The 24,949-nt window shown below is 40.7% G+C and overlaps 1 protein-coding gene across 3 annotated transcripts; it reads right to left on the reverse strand.

The window, feature by feature from the left end:
- Positions 1 to 718: 718 nt before the first annotated feature.
- On the reverse strand, positions 719 to 24,284 carry glrbb (glycine receptor, beta b). Of its 3 annotated transcripts, none has more exons than XM_044039815.1 (10): positions 23,890 to 24,262; positions 20,874 to 21,013; positions 17,290 to 17,396; positions 14,733 to 14,800; positions 10,530 to 10,756; positions 9,960 to 10,042; positions 9,365 to 9,505; positions 7,661 to 7,813; positions 4,336 to 4,628; positions 719 to 1,861 (listed from the first exon to the last, which is right to left on the reverse strand). In XM_044039815.1, exons 2-10 carry the CDS (start codon positions 20,993 to 20,995, stop codon positions 1,565 to 1,567), a joined length of 1,491 nt encoding a protein of 496 aa, XP_043895750.1. In that variant the 5' UTR covers positions 20,996 to 21,013; positions 23,890 to 24,262; the 3' UTR covers positions 719 to 1,564. The 3 variants fall into 3 exon arrangements, with proteins under 3 accessions (XP_043895750.1, XP_043895751.1, XP_043895752.1); XM_044039816.1 differs by lacking the exon at positions 719 to 1,861 and adding an exon at positions 5,927 to 6,011 and having other exon boundaries at positions 4,568 to 4,628; positions 23,890 to 24,284; XM_044039817.1 differs by lacking the exon at positions 719 to 1,861 and adding an exon at positions 5,911 to 6,011 and having other exon boundaries at positions 4,569 to 4,628; positions 23,890 to 24,284.
- Between the last annotated feature and the right edge of the window lie 665 nt (positions 24,285 to 24,949).

Raw genomic sequence — 24,949 nt, forward strand, 5'->3', positions numbered from 1 at the left:
AACCCTCTCTTACACAACTTGATGTTTCACTTGTTTTTAACCCTGGAGAGCATCATCATCATCATCACCATCATCAAGTATAGATTCAGAGTTGGCCATATGGGGGCACTACAATGCAGAATCTGTCTTTTGTGAAATTGAGTCAGAGATTAAAAAAAAGGCTTTTCTTATCAGTTGATGTTGATTTGAAATCAACTGAATTCAAATGAATTGAAGACAACAGGTTTCTTTTTAGTCATGCATGTCCTGTTCCACTTACGTCTTTGTGTGTGTGTGTTGACATAAAAACACTTCTCCATTCCTGTAACCATGGCAACTACAGAAATATTCTGACTTTTTTTTTGGACTGACTTTGTGCTAATATTAATAAAAATAATAGTAATAATGAATAAGGGGCTGCAATAATCTTGTTGATAAATGACTGGAGCAATCCTGAGCCAGTTTGCTTCAGATCTCATTAATATGACCCTGTTATCATGACATAAGGTCAGAATCTATCTTGCTTCATTAAGCCAGAGACAGATTTCATATGAGTCTCACACTAATAGTCAGGGGTCATTTTCCAAGCAGGTTCGTGTGAATAATAAACGGCTGGTTTAGTCTCAGTGGTGGAAAAAGAAACAGCTGTCACGTGCACGATGCAGACAAACTTAGCAAACAGGAAAATGGCCTTTTATGGCAGATACATGTAATGACGTAATGAAGAAGAAACAAATGCTTATGGATTCAAACAAGTGTATTCATTTTTAATTCCATCAAATGGTGAAAAGTCATTTGATGGTTTATTTTTCGGAGCTTGTAAATTTCACAAACACACGGCCACGTCACGAGTGACCCATTTACACAAACTACACATGTTTTCAAACCCTAACGTTTGGTGGTGGACTGGCAGTGTCACGTGACCATCATAGGCAGGAACAGGAGTGTTTCACGTCATCCACGTTCTTCTCAAGAGCAAATCATAAGAAGAATCAAATTTAATAAATACTTTTATCATTTATATATATATATATATATATATATATTTAAATATTCATATACATGCAAAAAAATGTAACATGCACAGTAATTACAAAGTTATACAGTTGTGCCGAAGCTTAAATAAAAACGTTTGAACTTATTGAACTCGCAGGCATAAATCTATTTAAAAAGAACTATTTAAAAAAATGCTCTTTTACACATCGGTGCGTTTTCGTCCCAGTGTTTTACGTGATCAATCTTTGTGGATATGTGGATTTACAACAGTTATATCTGCTATCCTGCATTGTCCTCTCAAGTACCATTGTCAATAAATAAAATGATTCAATACAAGATGCTATATAGATATATTAGATAAAGAAAGTGATAATATGCTTTTAATACGCAAATGATAATTCCTATGTGAAGATAAATGTAACAATAATAATAATCATTATATAAATACAATAATATAGTAGTTTTCTTCTTAGAAATAGTTTAGTATAGAGAGTGATTTATCAACTTTGGAATGAATTTCTTTGTACGTAATCTGATCCATAAATAACCCGTGGAAGTGAAGTTTTGGGGAGAATCGAGGGAGGGGAACTCACAAGTAACAGGACCAGTAAATCACATTAAAGAAGAGGAAAGAGAAGGGGAACAGGGCTCGGGCGTACAGATCGACTCTTTTGGCAGCAGAGGGGATAACAGGTTTAGGAGGAGGAGGTTTCTTGTTGTTCTTAGCCTGGGATTTGCCAAGAACACTGCCGGTATCAATGGGCTTCCCGTAACAGTCAAAGTTCGACAGCTCAAAGTCTCGCGGGAGGGAGCCCACGATGCTGAAATCGTTGGTCCGGAGGTCTGATTTGGATGTGCAAACCTTTTTGCAGCGCGTCTCGCCCACCTGAGAGCAGCAAAACAGACCAGACAAACATAAGTCATTGTTAAATTCAGCTTCATTTCTGTTCACAGCACATTTATCAAATGGGCAAAGATAAAGTTGTGCTAAGAGTCTACAGGTGCTGCCGGCAGCCCCTGAGGCAGTGTAACCAAACTGGTTTAAAAGTGATGACTGCGCAGGAGACGTGCACTCCCCGCAGCGGTACCACAGTGATCACTGCATGTTTTCAAAATTCATCAGAAAGAACGCTTTAAACTGACAAAAAGTACGACAAAAGTAGAAACTTCACCTGGCGTTAAAAAAGAAGAACCAGCAGCAAAACGTGACCGGTTTCTTCTTTTTCTTCTAATTATATCAAGAGAGGTGAGAGCTGAATGATTTAATCTCTTTCAGCTGGTAAAACAATACAATCCTGCATGTCAGACTAGAATATAAATGTATTTAAAGTCCTGAAGTCTGTCTTGTGTGTGTCTCGACAAAGCTATGCACACCTTCATTTGGACGGTTTACTCTACGGTTTACTTTATTTGGTTCATTTCCGCATTATTCTCTCAAGCTGTGCACTATCGTGTTTTGATTCAACACTAAATCACACCCATAAACAGAGATTCCGGTGACACTGCACTCGTTTTAAAGCAAAAAATGACTGTGAATTCACAGGCACTTACAGTAAGTTAATACTAAGAGTAATTTTCACTTTTTGTAAAACATTACACATGTTATTTTATTTAAAATGAAATCTCCACACAAGTACTACACAACACATGCAGTCCACAGCACCAACACAGTGGACACAGAGTGAACTCTTTTTGAACCTCAGCCAGATGTTTGTTCTAACTCATTTTATATGTCTTTCCGTCAAATGAGCACAGTTGGCCAAAATCAAATCTTAATTTAAAATGTACTGTAGTGTAAAGGAAAAACAAACTACCGTGTCAACAAAATAACTTGTTAGTTTTCCTGACATGAAAAATGGTATTTGTAGCCGGTCCAGCTCTATGCATGAGGGTAAAAAAAACAAACTGCTCCCATAAATCATCCTGCTGAATCCAAAAACGTATTTTTGCTACATGTGTAATTAATTACAGACTGTTGACTTTAGTTTTAGATACAAAGCAACAAGCAGTCGTGACTAATCAACATCTCGGTAATTGACAGATCATCCTCGAGCACAAGGAAACGTGGTGATGGGTAACGTGCATCTACGGAACCAACGATGTCTCTTTGACGTGGTACGGTTGTCTAACCTGAGGTGAACATTTCATTGTGGCTGATCAGGATTGTAGGACCGTCACTGAGCTGTTTGGATCTCAGGAGCACTGTTACGTTGTTGCGTGAAGAGAACAAAAGAAAGACCTTCACAGCCAGAATTAGATTTACTCCCTGCTCTCAGATACTGCCTAATAAGGCTGCATTTCCATCAAACCCATACACCCCAATCCATGCTAACACAAACAACACTCTGTGCCTATAAAAAAACATAATGCTAAAGGATGTAATAATGTCATCCAAAAAAATCCCTTTCATCGACTTCCCCGAAGGCCTTCAGCGTGCACGGGATTTAATCAGACTATGGATGCTCATACTCATTGAAGTCATTAACCTCATTAAAGATTCATTATTTTGATTTGGTTTTGACAAGAAAATCTATTAAACCTCAATGGGATAAAGTAATCCTCTCCAATCTCCAAATGTGGTCTGGACCGACTGTGATGCAGAGGTAAATTTAATTTCAATTAGGCGTACGACTGGAAAAAGCAGCACAAACATACGGCATGGGACTGTCAGACTCCGAGTCCTGACTGAGCCGTGGGGAAGAATCCCTGGCAATTCTGATAATTGGATTTTGACATTTTATGTAGATTAAATCTACAGCACATGCCTCGTTACTGGCCCTGACATAGAATCATGCACCTAAAGAGAGGCATCCATGCGCGATGATCCACACTATTTTTCTTCTGATTATGGATGTAATTGTGATTTGTCCGATATGTCCAAAGGTTTTTGATGCAAATACCTGGATATAAGTGGATGGAAAGTGTCTACATTCTATTGAGTCACTAAAATGTGGGATGAAGGTTTTGAAACCCAGTCCTCATATTCTTTTGGGTTTATAGTGGAGTGATTGAGTCAAGTGAGTTAGCTGCTGACTAAACTGATGAGGGTCAAAATGTAAAGATATCACTTTAGATCAGGGGGGAAATTTTGATTAATTATTATTTTAATTATTTGACACTGCTCTCATACACTATTATGGCTCAACCAAAAGGCCAAGAAGAAACAGCTCCAGAGTTTGAATTGATGATTAGTCAGCCAGGACCTGATCTAGAGATTACAAGATATTGGTAAATGCCGCTGCCACTAAACGTGTCGTGTCTTGACTGATGTAAAAAGATGTAAAATACCAGTTGTGCACTCTCAAACACACACACACACACACACACACACAGTGAAGTTATCAAACCAGATCTACTGACATGCAAGGTGCTGACATGAAGCGGCGTGCCTCCTGTCCCGTTGACAGTGTTGTTTTTGGCAGCTGAGATCTTCCCCGCAGCCTTCTCCCTGGACGCCATCCTGGCCTTCTCCGCCTCGATGCGCTTCGGGCTGTTGAGCATCACTTGCACCACGGCGTACTCCACCAGCGAGGCGAAACCAAACAGCAGGCACGCGATGAGCCAGATATCGATGGCCTTGACGTAGGACACCTTGGGAAGCTCCGAAGCCAAGGAGGTGCACTCAGACGACAGAGAGAGCACCGAGAGGATTCCTGCAGAAGAGAACAAAGACATGTGACCATGTCAATCAGAAAAGGCACAGAATGTTGTGATGTACTGAACATGTACTGAAATGATTCACTGTATTCACACCAATTTGTGGAAGGTGTTAAACGGGTGTTTCCAAGATTCTTTTTAACACATTCATTAAAAATAAATATGTAATATTTAGGATTGGTGGGACTTACACCTGACGCTGAAGTGAAAGAGTGTAACTGATGTGACTTTTACACAATTTGGCTCAGTCTGGAATGTCACTCAATTATTTGCATTTCAATCACGACAAGCTGTGAAAGGCACCAAAATAATTGATGAATGAACTCCACTCCCACTTTTTTGGCACAGTTCTGTTGATGTAACATCACAGTGGGTTTAACTAAACACACCACAGCCTGTTTCCAGAGTTATCATCACTTCGGGCTACACCAGGAATGGAAAAATTTGTTTTTTCTAAACATTTTTCGAGGGCTGCATTGCATCATACTGGTGTAACGTCATGCGAAACAAAAGCAGGGTTTAACTGGCGAATGAACACATGATCTTCCTAATACTGAAAGCAAAAAAGATGCATTTTCTCAATCTCCAAATGAGCGTCTGAAAACACAACAGCAGTCAGGATATGTGACCACTACTTTACCTCTTATATTCTCCAACTGCTAAGAAAGCCACAGATTCATTTTCAGCAGTTTTCCTTATCTCTTAGAACAAAAAGGATTTACAGTTTAGAGATTCAGCCCTGCACGGCGGCAACTGTTTCAGGCTACAGCAGAAATAATTAGAGCAACTCTTAAGGGGGTCATCAAACCACCAATGACGAGCTTCACTCCTTTTTTCCCCCCCCTCAGTGTAACGTTATACTTCAGAGACAATAAATACATCAGAACGGGGGATGGATTTTGTCGCCCATCAACGGTGGGTTCATGCAAGGTTCAGCGCGCCTAATCAAGCTGATCCAAAAAAACCTGCAGGGAGGAGGCCGTCTTTCATTCATAAACAGTGAAAAACAATAAAGGCGGAGAGCTTTGCGCGCCCTTTATCTACGTGACAATCGACTGGCGAGAAACATCCGTCATTATATCAGACAGAAATGGACGAGAAACACTATAATGTGACATCAAATTAGCATTTCTCACATTTCTACTGAAAAATATCCACGGAATACGTAGAACATGCAAAACACAGACAAGAAAAACAAGGTTACGTGAATACATGGGCACAGACACACACACACACACACACACAAACAGAGAGCAATAAATGAGAGTCGTCTCACACCTGGGTGATGACTGACCTGCACTGATCCCATTTAGAGAGGAGTCAGAGGAGGCTTCCAGGTGGAGTTGGAGTGATGATGGGATGAAAGTGGTGATAAACAACTGGAGGGAGGATGGAGAAAAAGGAGGGAGTTGATGACTGAGGTGGGTGATTTTTATTCCTTTCATGGAGCCCTGCACAAACTAAAGTACCTGTGTGATGTTGTTATGTAGGGGTATATTTTACACACAGGTTTGAACGGTGGAGGCAAAGGAAAAGGTCAGAAGTAGAAGTGCAAACACGTGGCAAGCATTTTATAGCAAAGACAAACGTGAATAAAGCACGATCAATATCTTCAGTATGAAAACATTGACCTGCACACATTTCATCCACAAATGTCCACAGTCATTGTCCCAAAATGCTATTTCTGTTGTTGTTTGTGTGTGTATTGTATTTAGAACATAGGAAAAAATGGGAGAATGGAAGTTTACAGCAAACTAAAAACCTAGCACCTGAACTATAAGGAAGCCAAATGGAGATAAACTGTGAATTAGCCAAAATTGGCAACAGTTACTTGCTTTCTAATAGCTTGCTAATGAGAAAGTGTTGCCTATTGTTGATTTAAAATATTAGTCTCACACAAAGAAATTAAGAAAATGTGGTTTAATGAAGTGAAAAATGGTCAACACAAACTTTACTCTGAGAGTCATAACTTAAACCTGAGCTGTGCCAACAATAATGAATAATGAACGCCACTCCAAAGCACTCGTTTGAGTTTGACCTGTGAGTCATTCAGTACAAAGACAAATAGTCTAATAAATAAAAGACAATTCCCTCCAGGCTCAGGGTTAACAGTCCAGTAATGTAGCTGGACTTTCTTCAGGCGATAGACACACCGTGTGCTTCCCTGGTTTGGAAAAACAAAACTCCCCCGTCATTAACTGGGTTAATAGGGATCAGGTCTGCCTCGTTAGCCAGCGCCGCGTCTCCTGGTTCCCTCTGTCTCCTGATCTCATCAACCCATGCTGGACACACTCACAAAGGAAAGGACGAACCACACACTCGGGGAGAGTCCGTGGTTCTGCAGCACCAGCTAAGTCTCGTACCTACGTATATTAAGCCGGGCTTCGTCTCGGCGGCGCTCCTTTTACTGGACGGTGTTTAGTTTTGGCACAAACTGAAAAGCTGGGAATATTTCGGGAACATTTTATGGGACTAATTGACTTTTTAGATCAAGACTCTTTGTCAACCACCTAAAAATGCTTCTTTTAGACAATTAAACAGAAAACTCACACAGGTATTACCAATAAATAATGAGCCCATTGCACAGCAGCAGCAGTGTCCACTGAGCCACACGCACCATATACGCCACAGCCAGTGGTCCCATCTGTCAGTTACAGCTGTGTTTGATGATTTATCACATGCAGACCAACGCTGGACGCTGCACCGTGCTTGATAGATAAAAGTTCTTTATGGTGTCAAAGTGATTGACGATGTCATGACGGAGACAATTGGGGCCAGTGATGTCAGTGATCCCTAAAAAACATAGAAATCCTTCAGAGAGGCTTTTATTTTATCGACGAGCCATTTTGCCCCCCCAAGGCTTTTACCAACGGAGTTTTCACACTTAATTACCTCCGCGCCATGTACACTCTCACCCACGCCCCAGTTTTAATCCAATTGGTTACACAAGCACACAGGAATATTCCATATTGGTGAATATCGGCGGACGGAGGGTGGCACTGATCTGTGGACTCAAAGTAATCCATACCCAAGGGGACCCTGGCAGCACTCGCGTCAGGGTTGATCCAGAAGGACAGCCAGGAGAGGACCACGATCAGCAGGGTGGGGGCGTAAACACCCATCATGTAGAAGCCGACCTGTCGCCTGAGGGTGAAGATAACCTCCACACACGTGTAGTACCCTGCATGAGGAAGGTAGAAGCTGCTTAACTGAGAGCAATTATGCTGTAGAACACAGGCTGCTGGCATGTTTTAAACTTCAGGAGCTGGATTATTTTGAAAGAAGCAACACAAGCAAGCAAAATGAAGGCTGTGTCTTCTCCCAAGAGCCCGTGTATCCTCATAAAGACCCAAACTAATGAACCACTGTCAGTAAAGTGGAAAGAAGGCAGGGAAAAAGGGTAAATGCATTATTGTAAGATGTTTAAACTCATCACTGGGCCATTTCTTGCAGTGGATTAATTTTAAATGAGCTTCTTTTGTTCTGTTATGTACAGTAATGAACTGCTGTAGAAAAGTCCATTAATAGAACATTGAGTTAAAGTGATATTAATATTATTAGTGTTAATATTGGATTTTTCAGGTCCTATAAGTAGTGTAGAGTAGTATATACTGTACGTCCTACTCAGAGTTTGGTGGCAGATGATCTTTTTTTTAATGTAGATGTGTAAACAACATCACACCATTGCTCTATTCTCTATATTATACCGAGGTGAGTCATGTGAACCTGCAGTGTGAGCAGTTAATCCCTGAACTGACACACGGCAGATGAAAGAAATGGCCCAAGACTGACTTGACTTGGTCAATTTAATCCACATTAGGCATTTAGAGCAAAGGTGGGAGTCAGGTTAAGACCTGCACAATTAGTAAGAGAGAAAAGAACAAAATAAAAGAGAATTTAAAAAGGTCAATAGACTGAAGAACTATAACTTCATTTCAGCAAACTTTGTCAAAGCTAAGACCAAACGACCTGCTTCTAATTCATAATCTGCTGACCTGTCAAAGAGCCTTAAAATAGATTATATTTCACAGTATTGCAGCCTAATTTGCAACTCCTAAATGATCAATTTTAGTCTTCATCCTGTATGGAATTAGCGTCCATACGTTCAGACCTTGGGTCCAACGGGAAGAGCCAGAGTTTTCTGGACGAGCTTCTCCACGGCATATAAGGGCTTCCTATGTCGCAGAGCAGGCTCTAACTGGTCGTACACAGAGGTGATCTTTGTGTCTGGCCAGGTTGTCATGACAACTTGTTAAAAGGCTGACTCATTGCCAGCAGTGCGCCTCCCAAGTACACAGTCACTGAGGTCATACCCGCTCTGTTTGGCTGATAGAGATTTTCTGTTTCATTGAATATTTTGTTTGTACTGTTTGAGTGTGCGTGCGGCATGTTACCATGGTACCAGGGCCCTCTCAGATTACTTTAATTAGAGGAATATTTTTGTATTTCTAGCTGTGGCAGAATCTCAAACATTGGTAAATGTCCAGTGTGACAAGTCTATAATGTGTGATGTTTTTATTTAACCACGCAATTCTACCATGGTTACTTTTCCTAAACGTAACCCCAATTATGACAGAAATGCAAACTTGTGGAAAACAGGTGTATATATATATATATATTGTAATTAGAGAATAAACACAATCTAGAAAGATTAGGGTTAGGGTTAAGTCAAAATAATTGAAATATTTCATACTCTGTTCAAGTATAAAGTAGTATAAAATCATATATTTACCTGTTCCTGAATAGAATTTGGTGCAGTTCCCGTAATCGATGTCTTCTTGTTTGATATCAAACTGTGGCAGAGCAATGGCGTCCATTTGCACCGGGTCTCCCGTCTGCCACATGAACCGCAGGTCGTCTGTCGTGTAGCCAACTTGATGAAAGAGGAGTAAAGTCACACAAAAAGCCAGCGACCGCGACTGTAACCACGTTATACGCACGTACTGCATGTTTGTTTTCAGCAGAAATGTGTACTCACACTTTAACGTAACTTATGTATGGACACAGATGTGGTGTACGTTCAATCCAAGCAGTTGTTTTGGGCATTAGCGAGAAATAGATTGAAGTTATTTTTGCATCCTTGAGTCTAAACTGCTTTGTAAACAAGATGAAATAACCACAGTCAAGCTCAATTAGCCGAGAGACGTTCACAGCAACATTAAAATATGGTGATTCATTCCACTTCTAAATGATCACCATTATCAACTGCCTCGAAACACAGGCGGAGAACTCTCCATTATCAGGCAGCTATTTCATAAAGATGCAAATGTGTTATAAATCATGTCTGTGTCATGTTCTAAATACCAACACGTAAATGTAAAACTCACAGCTTTCAAGTTGCATTTTACACCTTTGAGTGTCCATGGGGAACAAGGTCAGGTCCAGCGGACAGGACAGGGTGACGGACAGCCTGGAAGTGGGTGAAAGAAAAGAGGTTTTTAGCTTTTGATTCATGCTTTATTTTTATTTATAAATGTGTCGTGTGTCACGTTAACACGTCGTGTAAAGTTGTATCCTCTCGTCTTCGTTACACAAATTTAAACAAAATATGTCTCAAAGACACATTAAGCCCCCTTTGGAAATGAAGTGTGTTTTCACTGAATGTTGTGCATGTCAACACTCTCGTTATCTTTAGAGATCACACTGTCTCACGGCCTATAGCCATAATCCTTATTGACACACTGTACCTTAAATGGTACAATTTATTCATTTATTCTTATTTACAAGGACATTAAAAGCCTTGCTGGGCTAAATGTACTTTATTATGGAACTGGACAAAACATCTGAATTGCCATCATCTCTCACTTGTCATAACACTGAGATAATTTGGAGGTAGTGCAGTAACTTTGTTGCCTGCAATTAACCAGAGATGATTTCCAAGTGAAGAACACCCTCACCTCATACTGATGAGGACATCGCCATTACGAAAGATGAAGAGGAGGATGTTCTCCTGGGTGACATCGTGGAAGTTGGCGCTCTTTTCGTTGGCGAAGAAAAGGTCGGGTTTCCAGAGACATTTGAACATCCCGGGGTCGACGGTGAGAGAGTCAGACTTGAAGTCGTGCGGCAGCTTCAGTCTGGGGTCGTTCCAGCGCTGCCGCAGGAAGATGTTGACTCTGTAATCCTGTGAGTGTTCAAGACGAGACATGGACCCACATGGTTAATGTCTGTGTGACTGACAAAAAGACGGACTGCAGTTACATTTGTTTTTTATCTAAGGATCTTTGGTTTATTCTTGGAAGCAATGTAACTTTGTCATAAGCAAATTTAAGATGAAGTAACTCTCTGAAAGATTGTAACACCTTCTTTATCTGGTTACACTTGGCTGGTATTGGCTTGTACTTAAATGTCAGAGATCACCTGCTCACCTGAAGAAACCTGCATCTCTGACCGCTAATATCTGATCATTTCATCCCTGAGTCCATAAATCCATATTTGTTGTTTGTCTTTTTCTTTCTCCACATTTGTTGACAGTTGTGGAGTCATATAAATAAAGTTTACATTCCTTCAGTATGTTTTAATCTCTTGTGTTTGTAGCCTATGGACAAGTTAACACTGTTTCCATCTTTGTGACATCTTTTCACAACAACTACGTCTTAATGTGCCGAGTGAAATTCTGCAGCTGCAGTAAAAATATCCACCGCGTCGACGGTAAAGAATGCTGCGTATGAGGAAGTGCACAACCCGAGGGTCAAAAGTTATCAATACAGCAACATGTGATACGACGACTTCCTCGTTACAGAGCTTATTAGAGAATTTCCACCATCTCCCTGTTGATGGAAAAGTATCACTTGGAAACGCTTTAGAACTATTTGTGTGTGTGTGTGTGTGTGTGTGTGTGTTCGTCTTGTTTGAAGGCCTCAAGCTGTTCTGAGACCAGGTGCTTGGAAGGACTGTTAACGCTGAACGTGAAGATGGATGACATGTCAAATAAAACCACGAGAATCACATCTGTATCTCTTTCAACTTGTGTTTAAAACGTGTTGTGTATGTGTTTGGTTAGAGTATAAATGCAGTTTTCACCTCTATTTGTGTATTACTGTTTTTAAGGTAATGTGTACATATATACATATATATATATATATATATATGTATGCAGTGTATATAAACTTATTTGTCACCCCAAAATGAAAAGAAATCTTAAATGCTTGCATCATATTTGAATTCTAATGTGTTTATAACAGCTGTGCAAGAAGAACCAACATTACCACAGAGATAATACATAAACACATAAATTACATCAATTATATGTCATGAATGCCACAATAGAAATAATAAAAGTGGACAAATGTGACATCTTGTTTTGTTGGAGTCAATTTCAGGTCATGAAACAAAACCAGATTCATCCCACTCACACACACACACACACACACATTTGACGGCGCGTTCATTTAACTTTAATTTCCACACGATTTGGTGAGAGAAAGTCCGCATTTATTATTTGTTTCATTCGACTGAAAGTGAGTTCACCAAAGCAGTAGATGGTGCAAATGTCTCAGCACAGAAAAACAAGGCCTGGGTTCTACTTTCCACACGTGCATGTGTGCAGAGATGTGTGACATATATTTCATTATTGGCTGCCACAGACTCTACATATGTGGACCAATCCACACGCACTTCCACTTTGACTCTACACACAATCTGTGCGCACTTTCCAGTCCAGTGTAGGTGTATAAACTACAGAGATTAAGAGTCATGTGACCACGGTGCTTTGTGTCAAATGCTCCTCTTACTTTCTAACTTCACAAACACAGCAGAACAAAAGGCCTCAGTGATAAATGTGCACTGGCTATTATTAAAGGCAGATCCATCTATTAAAATGATTATTATGGACACATATTTACGTCCACAGTGCAGTTTTTTCCGTACAATAAATACAGTATGGTCACATATTTCCTGGCAAAGAAAAGTAATATTTCCTGGGTTGAGATGATAAAAGAACCCAAACCTGAATGTGGTTATATAATATACATCTGTTCTCTTGGCAAACCAACCCAGTGGTTTAAGGACAGCAGGTTTGTCTTGAGAAGCCTGGAGACTATAATCTGACAGAGAGGGAGGGTGGCTCTTGGCATCCACTGTCAATCACTTTTTTGTCTGTTTGACTCTAAATGGAACTTATAAAAACGGTCATTATGATGTAATAGAAAGAAGACTAACATAAAACCATATTTTCTTCTGTCTAATATCCTCGGATTATCACCTTTCATCATTGCCAATAATTTAAACCCATTTTTGAATCTCTTTTTTTATTTCTATACAACCAAACGCTGGTGTCCAACTCCACCTGAAGCGACAACACAGAGATAGTCCCTGCTGCTTTCCGCTGTCTGTCAGATACACAGGCCAATTCCCACACCATCACCTTCTCTGGAAACCAGACAAGGATATATATATTCTCCCTCTGGCTCGCGATCAAGCTGCCAGTGTTGCATTCGATTCCTGAGAGATTTAACGCAGCACCTCAGTGAAGTAAATGAGAAAACCTCCAACTGAGAAGTAGTTTAAAAAAAACAACACGCACACAACCACAATTTATTTCATCTTGCAATATCAAATTAGTCATCCTCTCCTGGCCAATGCAATCATCAAGTGAAAACAGATGTATTAACTATACAGAGAACACACAGTGGTGGCCGGGGGAAGTGTAAATGAAGAGGGAGGTTTCCAGGGATTGGATGCCCCATAGAGTGATAAATTAGTGAGAGAGGTCACCAGCTCTCTCTCTTTTTTCCCCCTGTGGATTCATTTTATATCTACTTCACTTCTCACATTCTCTTTCTATCTTTTGTTGCTCATCCCAGGCGAAAGGGGAAAGCGAGGAGTTGCCATCAGGGAGACCTTCATCTCTGTGTCTCCACCTCACATTTGGCTCTTAATTCTCAGTGCAGCACCTCTCCTCCCTTTTCTGGTTGGATTTCTTTTCCCGTTCCCTCTCTGCTCTCTTGCACTTTTCTCTGCTTCCTTTCTTATTTCAAGCATTCAACGCTGTCTCATTCCTTCTCTGTCTGATTCTGCTTCATCCAACTTTCTCTGCTCTCGTTCTCTTCTCATTACTGTGTCCTCTTCTCTTCCTACACTTCCATCTCCTTGCTGCGTATTGTATCTCGCTTCCTTTTTTTCCCCTCGCTTCTTTGTAACCTCCACTTTTAAACGCACTCGCTGCCTTCTTTCTCTTCCGTCTCCCAGACCCTTATTTCTTCTACCCTCCATCTGCTCTGCATAACACATTTTTATGGTTTGTGTTTTCGTTATCTGCACATTCTGGTGTAAATCTTTTAGTGATCTACAGCCTAAAAGAAAAAAGGACAGAACAATCCAGAGGTAGATTTCATGCAGTCCCAACAATCAGTCTGCAACAGTGTTCTGTTGCAGACCTGCAACAGAACACTGAGGGCAAATATCTAACAGCGAGGAGTTCTCCGTGTTCCCGTTGAGAATGTGGTGTTCTGCGTCCAAAAAGGAATACTTCATTCTTTCTTTCATAAGAATAATTTATTCTAAAATTAGCTTCTTTTTTCCTGATGTTAAATTACATCATACAAAACATGCTAAAAATTGAGGCCAAAAATAAAAGTAATCAAACATCTTGTGTTTGAGGGAGATAACGTCACAAAAGTATTGTTTTACTTGATCTTCTGGTACAACATTATCGTTGTTGAAGGAGATAAAGGACTGTGGATTTAGTCACTCTGCATTAATTACAATTAAGAAAAATTGTCACATGACTGGATACGTTTATTCAGAGACACCATTAAAGTTAATTGGCCCCTCCGAGCAGCTTTAAACGGAAACACACCAGTAAACGAGGCTCATGAAAAACCTTCAGGGCTGTTCCCTTCTATTGTTTTGTAGGTGATCGAGAATGGACTCACTGTCCTCCTTGAGTTTAGTCTATTTATTACATTTAAAACTGCACCTTTTTTTTAATCAGCAATTAAGCCATCAGATAAATCGGGCATGAGAACCACAGTCTGCTAAATGGACGGATAGAGACTAGAATATGATGCTCAGGCATTGTTTCAGGAACTAGGCTGGAGCAGTTTTCTGTTGACATTAGCAGTGATTATCAAAACTGAGGGACTGAGGTGGATTCTTACCATGGTTGTTTCCTGAATTGAGCCAAAGCTGTTGATGAAGATGTTGACTCTGTCCTCCACAGGCGTCCCTGAATTCAAGAAGAGGAAATAAAAGAAGCGGCATCAGTGTCATCAGTGCATCAGCACGTTTCATAAAACCATGTGCTTGTTTATTTCTTGACAAATGTACATTGTGTCTGGTTATTGGATTGATTCTGTTACTGATCGCGATTTGTGAAAGACTTTATCGACATTGCAAAGCAATAACAAAAATGCCCTCCCAGGAGCATCCCATTCCACTTCTAAGCTAACGCTGTAAACATTTATAGTGGCATCTCTCTCCACTCAGCCTTTTGTATAAACTAATAAAATCCTTGACGAATGCAGACTGCTCTGAATAAATTTTCCTTTCCTTTGAGGCGTTTACTGGAAGCTCGGGAGATTCACACGGTGGAGTCCGCCGAGCGATTCACAAAATTAGTGTCCATGATACGGCGATGGTAAATAGCTCACACCTCAAATGCATTGCTGCAACCGAGGAAAGTAATTAATATTCAACAAATCCTTATGGTGCTACTTATAATTCTCTCTATGGCCTGTGAAAGCTGCTCACCATTTTACAAGCATGGCCAAAGCGAAGCACAAGGCACAGTTGAGGATGTAATTTTGGAGATTATGACATGGACGTGAATGGACGGGAAGATTTCAGCCCACCCTGAAATCAGGAGCAGATGTTTGGCCGCTGGACCAGTGGCGGGCGATCAAGGAGGGAGGTAATTCTGCTCACAACACATCAAACACCAGCTTCCCGATATGGCTCCCAAGTCCAAGTGCCAGAGGATGGAAACTTTCTGTGGAGCGACCTGAACGCTGACCCATCACTTCAGTTGTTTTGTTTTTTTATGGCTGTTTGTGTTTGAATCCTACACGGCTCTATACTGTGATGTTTACAGCACACTATAAGAGCTGTACATACGGATACTTGGCACACAGTAAAGTATGGGAGACAAAACAATGTACTGTAGAAATTCAGTGTTTATCATAAAAGAACCAGGAGTCAGATTGGGGTCAACAGTGGTGTTATTTGGTTAAGGTTACAAAGTCCAGGGTTCATACTGTGTATGTTTAATGAATATATTTAAGAAAAATATGAATTAAAACCATTCAGTAAGCAAATACTCTATGGTACTCTACTCTTATGGAAATCCAGTTAGACTTGGGGGTTGATGGGCACTGCTTTTTGGATCCTGCCTGCATTGGCCAAGCAGCAGCATGTAGCAAAAGCCCCATACAAGAGCAAGACATTGAAAATCCTTTAAACTTTGACCTATGAAGGTGGATGTTGGGGCAGTGTGAGGCAGCATTGGTGCAGCAAGACATTAGTGAAGGAGGAGTCTTATTTATTGATTGAAGCATGAGAATACAGTTGGCCATCTGTGAGCTAATTACAGTCGGGACGTCATCGGACTACTTTGTTGTGCATGAATTAACACAAGGCTTCATGTGTTGCCGTGTTATTACTTGAGCACATATGGGGTCAACCCCACATTGACTTCAGTCTAGGCTACTACACATACTTGCTCTAGGAAATGCTGGACATGTTTTTATTCCTCCTAAAGGCCACTGCAGTTTTTCATAACACCCTTGGACACTATGCATGAGGTTTCTGGTCAGTTGTAATATGTACCTTCACCCCTAGATGCCATTAAATCCTATAAAAACTAAATACATCTGATTGATTAAACATAACATTCTCTGGTTTCCTCCCACAGACCAACAATGCAGTGTAACAGTCTTGTGTCTTCTGCTTCCTGTTTTATTTTGAAATAATTACCACTGAGTCTGCTTCCTGTAAAGTTTCCCTCCTCTGTGATTACCTGCCCCGCCCTGATGTGTTTCACCTGTTCATCGTTAGCCCTCCACCTGTGTATTTAAGCCTGCGTGTTCCCTGTGTCTGTTGTCAGTTTGTCTTGTCTGCTGACCGGTACACGTCGTCGTCTTTATCTAAAGATTAGTTGCTCGTCGCCTTTTGTATGTTTTGTTGTCTTTTGCTCTGGGAAACCTGTTTTTGTCTGCGACCAGTAAAAGGGGTTGTTTCTTCACACTGAGACTGTTGTTGAGTTGTGAGTCCACATCCAGTGTTTGTCCAGCCTGATATGCAGAGATTAATTGGACACTCTGGTGTGTTTGCCCTACAATGGACTGGCAACCTGTGTACCTCGCCTTTTTCCCCCATGTCAGCCCTATGTGATGAATGAAAGATTAATCATGTGTCATTTCCTGCACTGTAAAGTCAATTAAAACATACATCAGTACTATTATATCTTTGAGGAACGACAAAATGTGAACGTTAATTCATATGCAAATATATGCAAAAAAAGAGACGTTCATTTTCCTCGTGTCTCATCCGCCATTGATATTATGCAAAGATTTGTCCCTGCACTGAAGTCTAAGGAGAAATCTGGAGCTACAAATTCATAATGTACTTGTTATTTTTTTAATTACAGCGACAGCAATGTGGTAAAAAATGTAAACTAAAAAATAGACCGAGATGAATGACGAGCGGGGAGAGACTTACCTTTGAAGTTGGGCCGTATTCTGGGATCATAGCTGATCAGTAACCTGTTCAAGATGTTACTGGTGGAATTCTCAGGCACTCGGGCCAGATCCTCAGATGACAGCTGTCTGCAAACAGAAAAGACAAAACAGGCAACTGTAGGCACGATCACATTAACAGGTCACATTCCTGGCAGATGAACAGCACAGATGTATAGTCTGTATACTCCCTGATTAAACTGTAGCCTGAGTGAGCTACCAAATTAGCTTTTAAGATTTCGGACCACCCAGGCATTGTTAGAGGGAAGCAGTGTTTAGAAATGTCATGTTGTGCTATTTGGAGGCCTTCAGATCATTATCCCACAGGGTGAAAGACTTTGAAGTCAACTATATCATTTATTTCATTTTTTGAATAAAAATGTAATCTGTAATCTGTTGGAAATTATTAAACTTTGGCACAAAAGGTTTCAATCTACCACTGGCTTTATTGTTGCGGATACAAAAATCATGCGATCTTTGGCATTTTGCATCAACTCGACTGCACGGTGGTCTTATATTAGCAATATTCCAATCAGTCAAATTCTAACATGTTAATTTTACTGCTCAAGCATGTCTTGAATAACAGACTTTTTCCCAAGCAACATTTTTTTATTTTACCATGAAATCGTACAAAGGGAACTGGTGTTATCTGCTCTAATTGTATGAAATATGCCTACGAATAAGAGATAATATGATTTAACAAATATTGAATAATCTGTGTTATAGTTTCTGATAGAAAAAGCAAACATTGAAATGTATATTAATGTGGCTATAAGTGTGGCATTTTTATTTCTTCACAGGAGAAGCTGCCACATGACACATGATTATAATCTCTATTGAATTATTAGTTAGATTATATGACAGTTTTTAAGTCATCATTCATTCCCACAGCATGCTAGTCTCCAAAGATATTTACCTTTTCACGATGGTACTGATACATGGGATACACTGTTACCTTATTATTACCATACCCTAGTCAACTAATCTGCCGTGTGGGTGGCAACGAGTATAAATGCCTCGTCAAGACAAACGGCCTGTTTCTGTGAGTGTATTGTCTCTGAGACCAAGGCGAAACCTCTTTTCAGCCATCCTGGAAAATAACAAAAACCAGCTGCGTACTAGAAAATTAGCACCACAACATAACCTGGTATTTTTCAAAAATGTTGAATCAAACAATGGCACAGAGGGAGAGTGAAAGAGGAGAAGAGGATCTGGCAGGAGAGAAAGGAGAAACAGAAAGCCTCCTTGTGGGTGGCAGTGAATTCTCCTGCCGAAGCACTTTATATATCATTATGTAAACCTTATCATGCACTGAGGATGAGCTAAAGTGCTCAGTGGCAATGCTGAGTTCCTGTGATCATGTGAAAAAAAACATCATTTCCATCCACTAAACCTATTTCCTCTCTCTCTCTCTCTCTCTTGCTCTTCTTGAACAGACTATTATCAAACTCGAGCACAACAACTAAACTGGAACCAAGTGGTTCCTTGATCCACAAAGGCGTCCACGGCACCATACACCAAAGATGTCACACAGCGTCGACTTGCCAACATTGGGACGACTTCAAGCAACTTTCAAATTGGAGCCATTTGTTGTTATGATTTAAAGAGGCCGAAGGGGCAGCTCTTCAACACGGAGAGACAACGGACACTCCAGGATATAACGTTCAATACGAGATGATTACTTCCAGTGCTGTGCTGGAGTAAAAACCTTTTATATATATTTATATATATATATATATATACACATATATATATACATATATATGAAGCTGGTATTGATAAGTTATATAATATCCTTCTTTTTCTTGATGGCTTTACGTCATTGGAAGTTATTATAAAATACTGACCGTTCCACATGAAGGGATAGGCCAATAGGAGGCGCTCTCTCTCTGAACTGCATTGCCATTGATCAAAGTCTCCTGTCATTGGTCGCCTTCACGCTCTGATCACTTGGTTTGCAACATGCTACGACGTTGGTGTTATTATTATTAAAGAGTTATTGCTCACTAATGCCAAAATATGACGCCTCCTCCAGCTTTGAGCTGGAATTCCCTGCAGCTGTTCAATTCATCAAGACAAAGTACAGTCTGTCAGCGCATCAGGAAGCACTGACATTCATTCTGTTGTGACATGTACTGCATTTGTGTTTGGCAGTGGAGGTGATTCTGTATTTTAAGTACAAGTCCAAGTTTTCTGTGAGTCTGCCCAAGCTCCTGCGTTAATGAAGAAGCTAAAAGCTAAACTATCAACAATCATTGCTGAAGGTCAAGTGCGGGCGCTCCTTCTCCGGCAACAGGAAATAAAACTAAGCATCAGTATGTGACACCATCGCTACACACAGATGTACGTGCACCAACGCAGGAACACTTCATCATGTGGCAGTCCTTGAACTGATGTCTATGACAGGAAAGTAGAGAGAAAACGGATAACACACACACACAATCCATCACAACCAAACAGCAGAGATTAACGTTCACACACTCTTCATGTCAAAGCAATGACATCAATCATGTTTGTTTCTCTTATCACTGACACATTAGTGACTTGGCACATGTTTTAATTACGTTAAAAAAAACTACACTACAGTTTCTGAGTACCTTTTAGTTTACTTTTTCGAGTTTATTATCACTTTTACTCTTGTAAATGTGTTCAATTACAGCCATTTAACACTTGTTTTGTAAATATATTTAGATGCATTAGGAAAGGAAAGTGATCCTAACAGACTATATTGGAGCATATATGAGAGCAACTCTCATATAACGACACAAACAAGTTTGAGCTCAAAATGAAGGCTTGTCTGACAATGTGTGCTAAGGGCACCTCAACTACACATAAAGTAAAAAGTATATACACCGGAGTCTGGGGAGAAAGCAACCTTTGTGATATAATTTAGGGTTTGAAAATTTGTTATAATCAACAATAATGAAACATACATACATACATGCTTCAAAGCAACAAGGTTTCTCGGTCTAAAAAGTAGATTCTCCCCATGGCCTCATAGACCTGTTATTAACCTCTGTCCTCAGTGAATCCAGTGCTGTAATAGTGCAAAGTACGATTGTTCACACCTGGTATTGAAATGTAACCTGTGACCACGTACTGTACGACAGAATCCGCCGTCCCCCTCCATCCTTTATTCAAGATGTCATGACTTCTTTTTGCAAGAAGGAATTGCACTGGCTGCAGATAAATGGACACGTCAGCTCTCAGTAGTGTTAAAAAACAACAACAAGATGCTGCGAGATCAGAGGACGTCGGCCCAGGAGTTGGTGTCTAATCCATCCTTAGGATGGATTGTTTCCTGCACTTCAGGAATGTGGATACACATGTCCCCCAAACCAGCTCTAACTGTGGTTTCTATCAGATCTGAGGACACTCAGGAAGTGTTCAGACCTTCAGAATGTGAGTGCGACTGGTGGTTTGTTTCTGTATGTTGGCCCTGTAGGCTGAAGACTTGTCCCGGGTGCATGTGGGCCCATGTTGAATAGAAAAGCAGATGGATGGATGGATGGAAAACACATTTTTTAAGCCAAGAGCCAAGCTACTTGCTAATAATCCCATACTTACGATGGACAGAAAACCTGCTTCCCTTTCTTTTTCCCCTTCTTTGTTCCCTTTTCTTTGGCTGAGCCTCCCTCTAGACAAAGGGACAGCACCAGGAGGAAGATAACAAGCTTCTTGAAGCCCATTCTGGTTCACAGTTGAGCCTGTAGACAAGAAAACACACTGTTCAAACAAGTGATTGGTTTAAAGTGACCAAAGCTAAATGGCGGCATTCATTTATACGTGACATGGAGGATAGCGACCGCTTCAGACGCGCAGCCTTGGGTTTGTACAAATCATCAACATCAGTGTGTGTTGAATCCATTTCTTGTGACCAGTGTGCCGCCTCACATGTGATGCATTCTCAGTTCCTCTGCATGCGTGTCACATACAGTGAACATCCGAAATGTGAATTAATCAATGTGACGTGGATTAATCAAGCAGAACAAGTTCAAGCATAAATCCAATCAGTGGAGTGGTGCACCTGAATACCAATGGTCACCCAGGACTCGTCAGGTGAAGGTGACCTCTGAAGGAATGCTACCTCAATGTCCTTTACTCTCGCCCGCAAAGAGCAGGGTCCAATAGCGCCTGAGCTATCGTGATGTTGGTCTGATCTAGAGATAATGCAACAGTGGAATTATACATACAGTACAAACACAGTTCCCAGTGTGTCTTTGCATTTCTTGATAGGGCCCATTAATCACAGAGCAGCGTTGGTACCCAGGTAAAGTGGTGGCCTTTCATTGCGTAGGGACACTGAGACCAGCCAGCAGCCAAGAGGACCCCACACACACACACAGAGGGAAGAATGTGTATTAGCTGGAGCAGTTTATTGTCTAGACAGAGACTCTGTCCGTCTCTCGTTCTCATTGCCTTGTCCCAGTAACCTCCGTCTGTCTGCTCCATTGATCATCATGTTCTTCCGGGCAGAAATTGACTCCACAGCTGAGTTCAGCACCTTTTCCTGTACATGCAAATACCTCAAACACCTTTGCCAGCACCAAACTAGGTCAATATCACTTTATCGATTTGGAACTTTGCGAACAGATATGGCAGCAGCAGCAGCAGCAGCAGCAGCCGCGGGGAGTGATGAATCGTTTCTTATCCGACTAAAAAGATGTCCCATCTTCCCTCAGATATTTCATGACACGACAAATGTTTGACCCGGGTCCTCGTGATCGGAGGGAGGAGAAGCAGAAGCATCACAAATAATAACAGAACACATTTTGAAACCTACTTCCCAAACTTTTTTTTTTTGGCTCATTCATCTTGGAGTTAAAAAAACATAATATTTTAGAAAGATATATGTTCCCTAATTTGTTAATCTCACAGCAGATGAAGACAAAATAATTTATCTCCACACACACAGTCCAGAGCCAAAAAACACCTTACAGTCAGTTTGTTAACATGTTGATTAATCGTTGTTGGGCCCTCAGAGCTGATTTAATGTAGGAGCTTAGTTTTATGTGAAACATCTCATCTCCAGCACACTTTGATGAAGCACCCAGACTTTAGCCTTTGATGCATCTGCTTGCAGCAGAGTTGAATTTTAAATTAAGGTATAATGACTTAAGAATCTAGACCTAGACTACATCACAGTGCTCTGACATGAGTAATGATGTGATTTTGCCCTTTTACAAGTAAACCTGATTTGACATGACTATTGTTTCCATGTTGCATTCTGTATATTGTGATTGTTTGTTTATTTCTTTATTTGCTTTTCCCTTAAACTCAGCTATAGTCTTAACTGGGCTCCACCTTAAAACATACATTCGATTTAAAACCATACATCAAAAAGTAATAATAATAATAATATTTATTTACATTATGGCCACAATGGTGAATGTATTACTTTGTGAATTGCCAACTCATTTTATAGAAGATTAATTGGTATGAAGGTTTTTATATATAATTAAAACAAGTCCTGATATTTCTGCTTTATTTGCTCCATGTAACAAAAAAGCTTGAATATCTTTGGTTGGTGGAGAAAATTCATTTGAAAACATCATCATTTTAATGTTTGAAACATTTCGATTAATCCAAAATAAAATATTTGACTGACAAAACTTCTATGTATTGTTTTTTTGTGTGGATAATATGTGACATAACTTAAAAGCCACGATTGTTCATGAGTCTCACATATACATTACGTGTAAACCACAGAAAGCTTCTGTGAGGACACATGCACCACCTGACAGTTCTGCTGAGCACATGTCCACAAATTGACCTTGGCACTGCCTGAGTCAACTCTGTGTCACCGCTGAAGTACACTGTGTTTTACTGTCAGCAATGTTAAACTGCCGAGGCATCGCTTCACAACCGCTGATGGTAACTCCAATCTGCTCTGCCCCATGGGTCCAAGGTCAAGGAGCAAGTCTGCACTGCACAGAACTACTTTAGACTGCGACTTGTTTAGATCCCGGTTGAAAAACAAGTTTATAAATTGAATAAATGTCATAAAATATTAGTTGAATCAAGAAAATTCAAGTAAATGAGAACTTGTTTTCACCTGAAACTAAAACAGCAGAGATTTTGCATGTGTGAATAATATTTCATATTCATAATAATTGTTACATCACACATTATATAATGCAATTCATTGCATGGTTTCTGGTTTTTAATAAATGAACCAAGGAGGAAAAATACCAGGCCTGCGTGTTCTGTGCTCATCAAAACACTGCGATGCAGCTCATTTCAAAAACAACCACGCAGAGACAGAAAGACGGACACACGCACACACACACAGACAGACAGAGCTCTCACAACCTGTGGCTGCACGTCGCATTGGCTGTTTATCGAACAAGAGCAAAGTAAGTAGAAGTGAGGCGTCAGAGGAGCGTCGCACTGACGGACCTGAGTGAGAGAAGCACACAGGAAAAACAACGACCACCATGACGGAGAAAGAGGAGGGGGATGCAGGAGGAGGAGGAGGATGAGGAGGACGGCACGTATGAACGCGCGTCATGTGAGCGCACATTAGGAGCAAAAATAACAATAAAGTCGTCGATTTGGAATGAAGCCACGCGGCGCCACTTACCGTTCGACTGTGTCACCTGTCAGTTCTTGGAGAAAACTCGAACAGTGCCGCTGACTGTGCAAATAGTGGTTAAGACAGCCTCCCAGAGCCGTCGCTATGTTTCTTTTCCATCCTGATCCGCGCTCCCGTCTCTGACGCGATGTTTAAATCAAAATTAGAAAGAAAAAAAAGTTACATCTCGGCAAATTGCCAATTTTCTTTCCATTTCCTCGCGCAGCTTTGTTGCTCTTTCTTTTTGTTGTTGTATCACTGAGTATATGGCTGCTGCCCTTTCGCCTCAGCTCGGGATGCCCAAGATGGAGGCTTGCGTGTACCTGTCATGCAACATGCGCAGTAGCGGCTGCTCGCAGCCTGAGCGCATCAGTCCTCGCATCAGCACCACGGACAGCCGCCCGCCTCCTCCGCCAGCCGCTACAAACGCTGAATGAGTCGTGACGTGGCGGCGGGGAAATGAAGCGCTCCCCCGCCCCCCACCACCACCAACACCACCACCATTCACGTGACGGGAGAAAAACGCCTCAGTATTTATGGAAATGTCTGTGTGGTATTTAACTGCAGATTGACGTGAACAGTGAGAGCTGTGTCGTAAAAGACCATAAACCAGAGGCGGAGAATATAATGGATGGATCACAACTCAGAGGAGCAGTTGAACTGAAGTACTCCACTCAACAAATACACACTACATCATTTAGGAATAAGATTTATTCAAAAATGAGTAAATTATTGTGTCAATTGTTAAGGAAAACAAAAGAACCAGTCACTACTAAGTTATTTTACCACCTGGAAATGACATGATGTCATGTCAAAACGATAAGATAGGATAAGATAACTTGTGCTTTAATTGACCCCTCCCTAAGGGAAAACAAAATAGATGTAAAGACTGAGAATAGAAATGAGATCATAAAGAAAATATAGGCTGTATAGATTTGACTGGGGGACAAAAAGGGGGAGTGGAACGGAAAGAGAGGGTTAAGACAGAAGAGAGAGGCCAGGAGCAGATGCACAGTATACAGTATTTATGATAGTCGTATTAGATATTGTAAGACAGTCAAAATGTATT

Source organism: Solea senegalensis, linkage group LG12 (genome assembly GCF_019176455.1).
Source record: "Solea senegalensis isolate Sse05_10M linkage group LG12, IFAPA_SoseM_1, whole genome shotgun sequence".
NCBI classification, from domain to species: Eukaryota; Metazoa; Chordata; class Actinopteri; order Pleuronectiformes; family Soleidae; genus Solea; species Solea senegalensis.

Coding starts and splice junctions, on each gene's coding strand:
- glrbb (XM_044039815.1), bottom strand. CDS start 20,995: ATGGGCTTCAAGAAGCTTGTTATCTTCCTCCTGGTGCTGTCCCTTTGT. Junction 17,397..20,873: donor AAGCAGGTTTTCTGTCCATC/GTAAGTATGGGA, acceptor TTCTGTTTGCAG/ACAGCTGTCATCTGAGGATC. Junction 10,043..10,529: donor GATGTCCTCATCAGTATGAG/GTGAGGGTGTTC, acceptor ACCCACTTCCAG/GCTGTCCGTCACCCTGTCCT.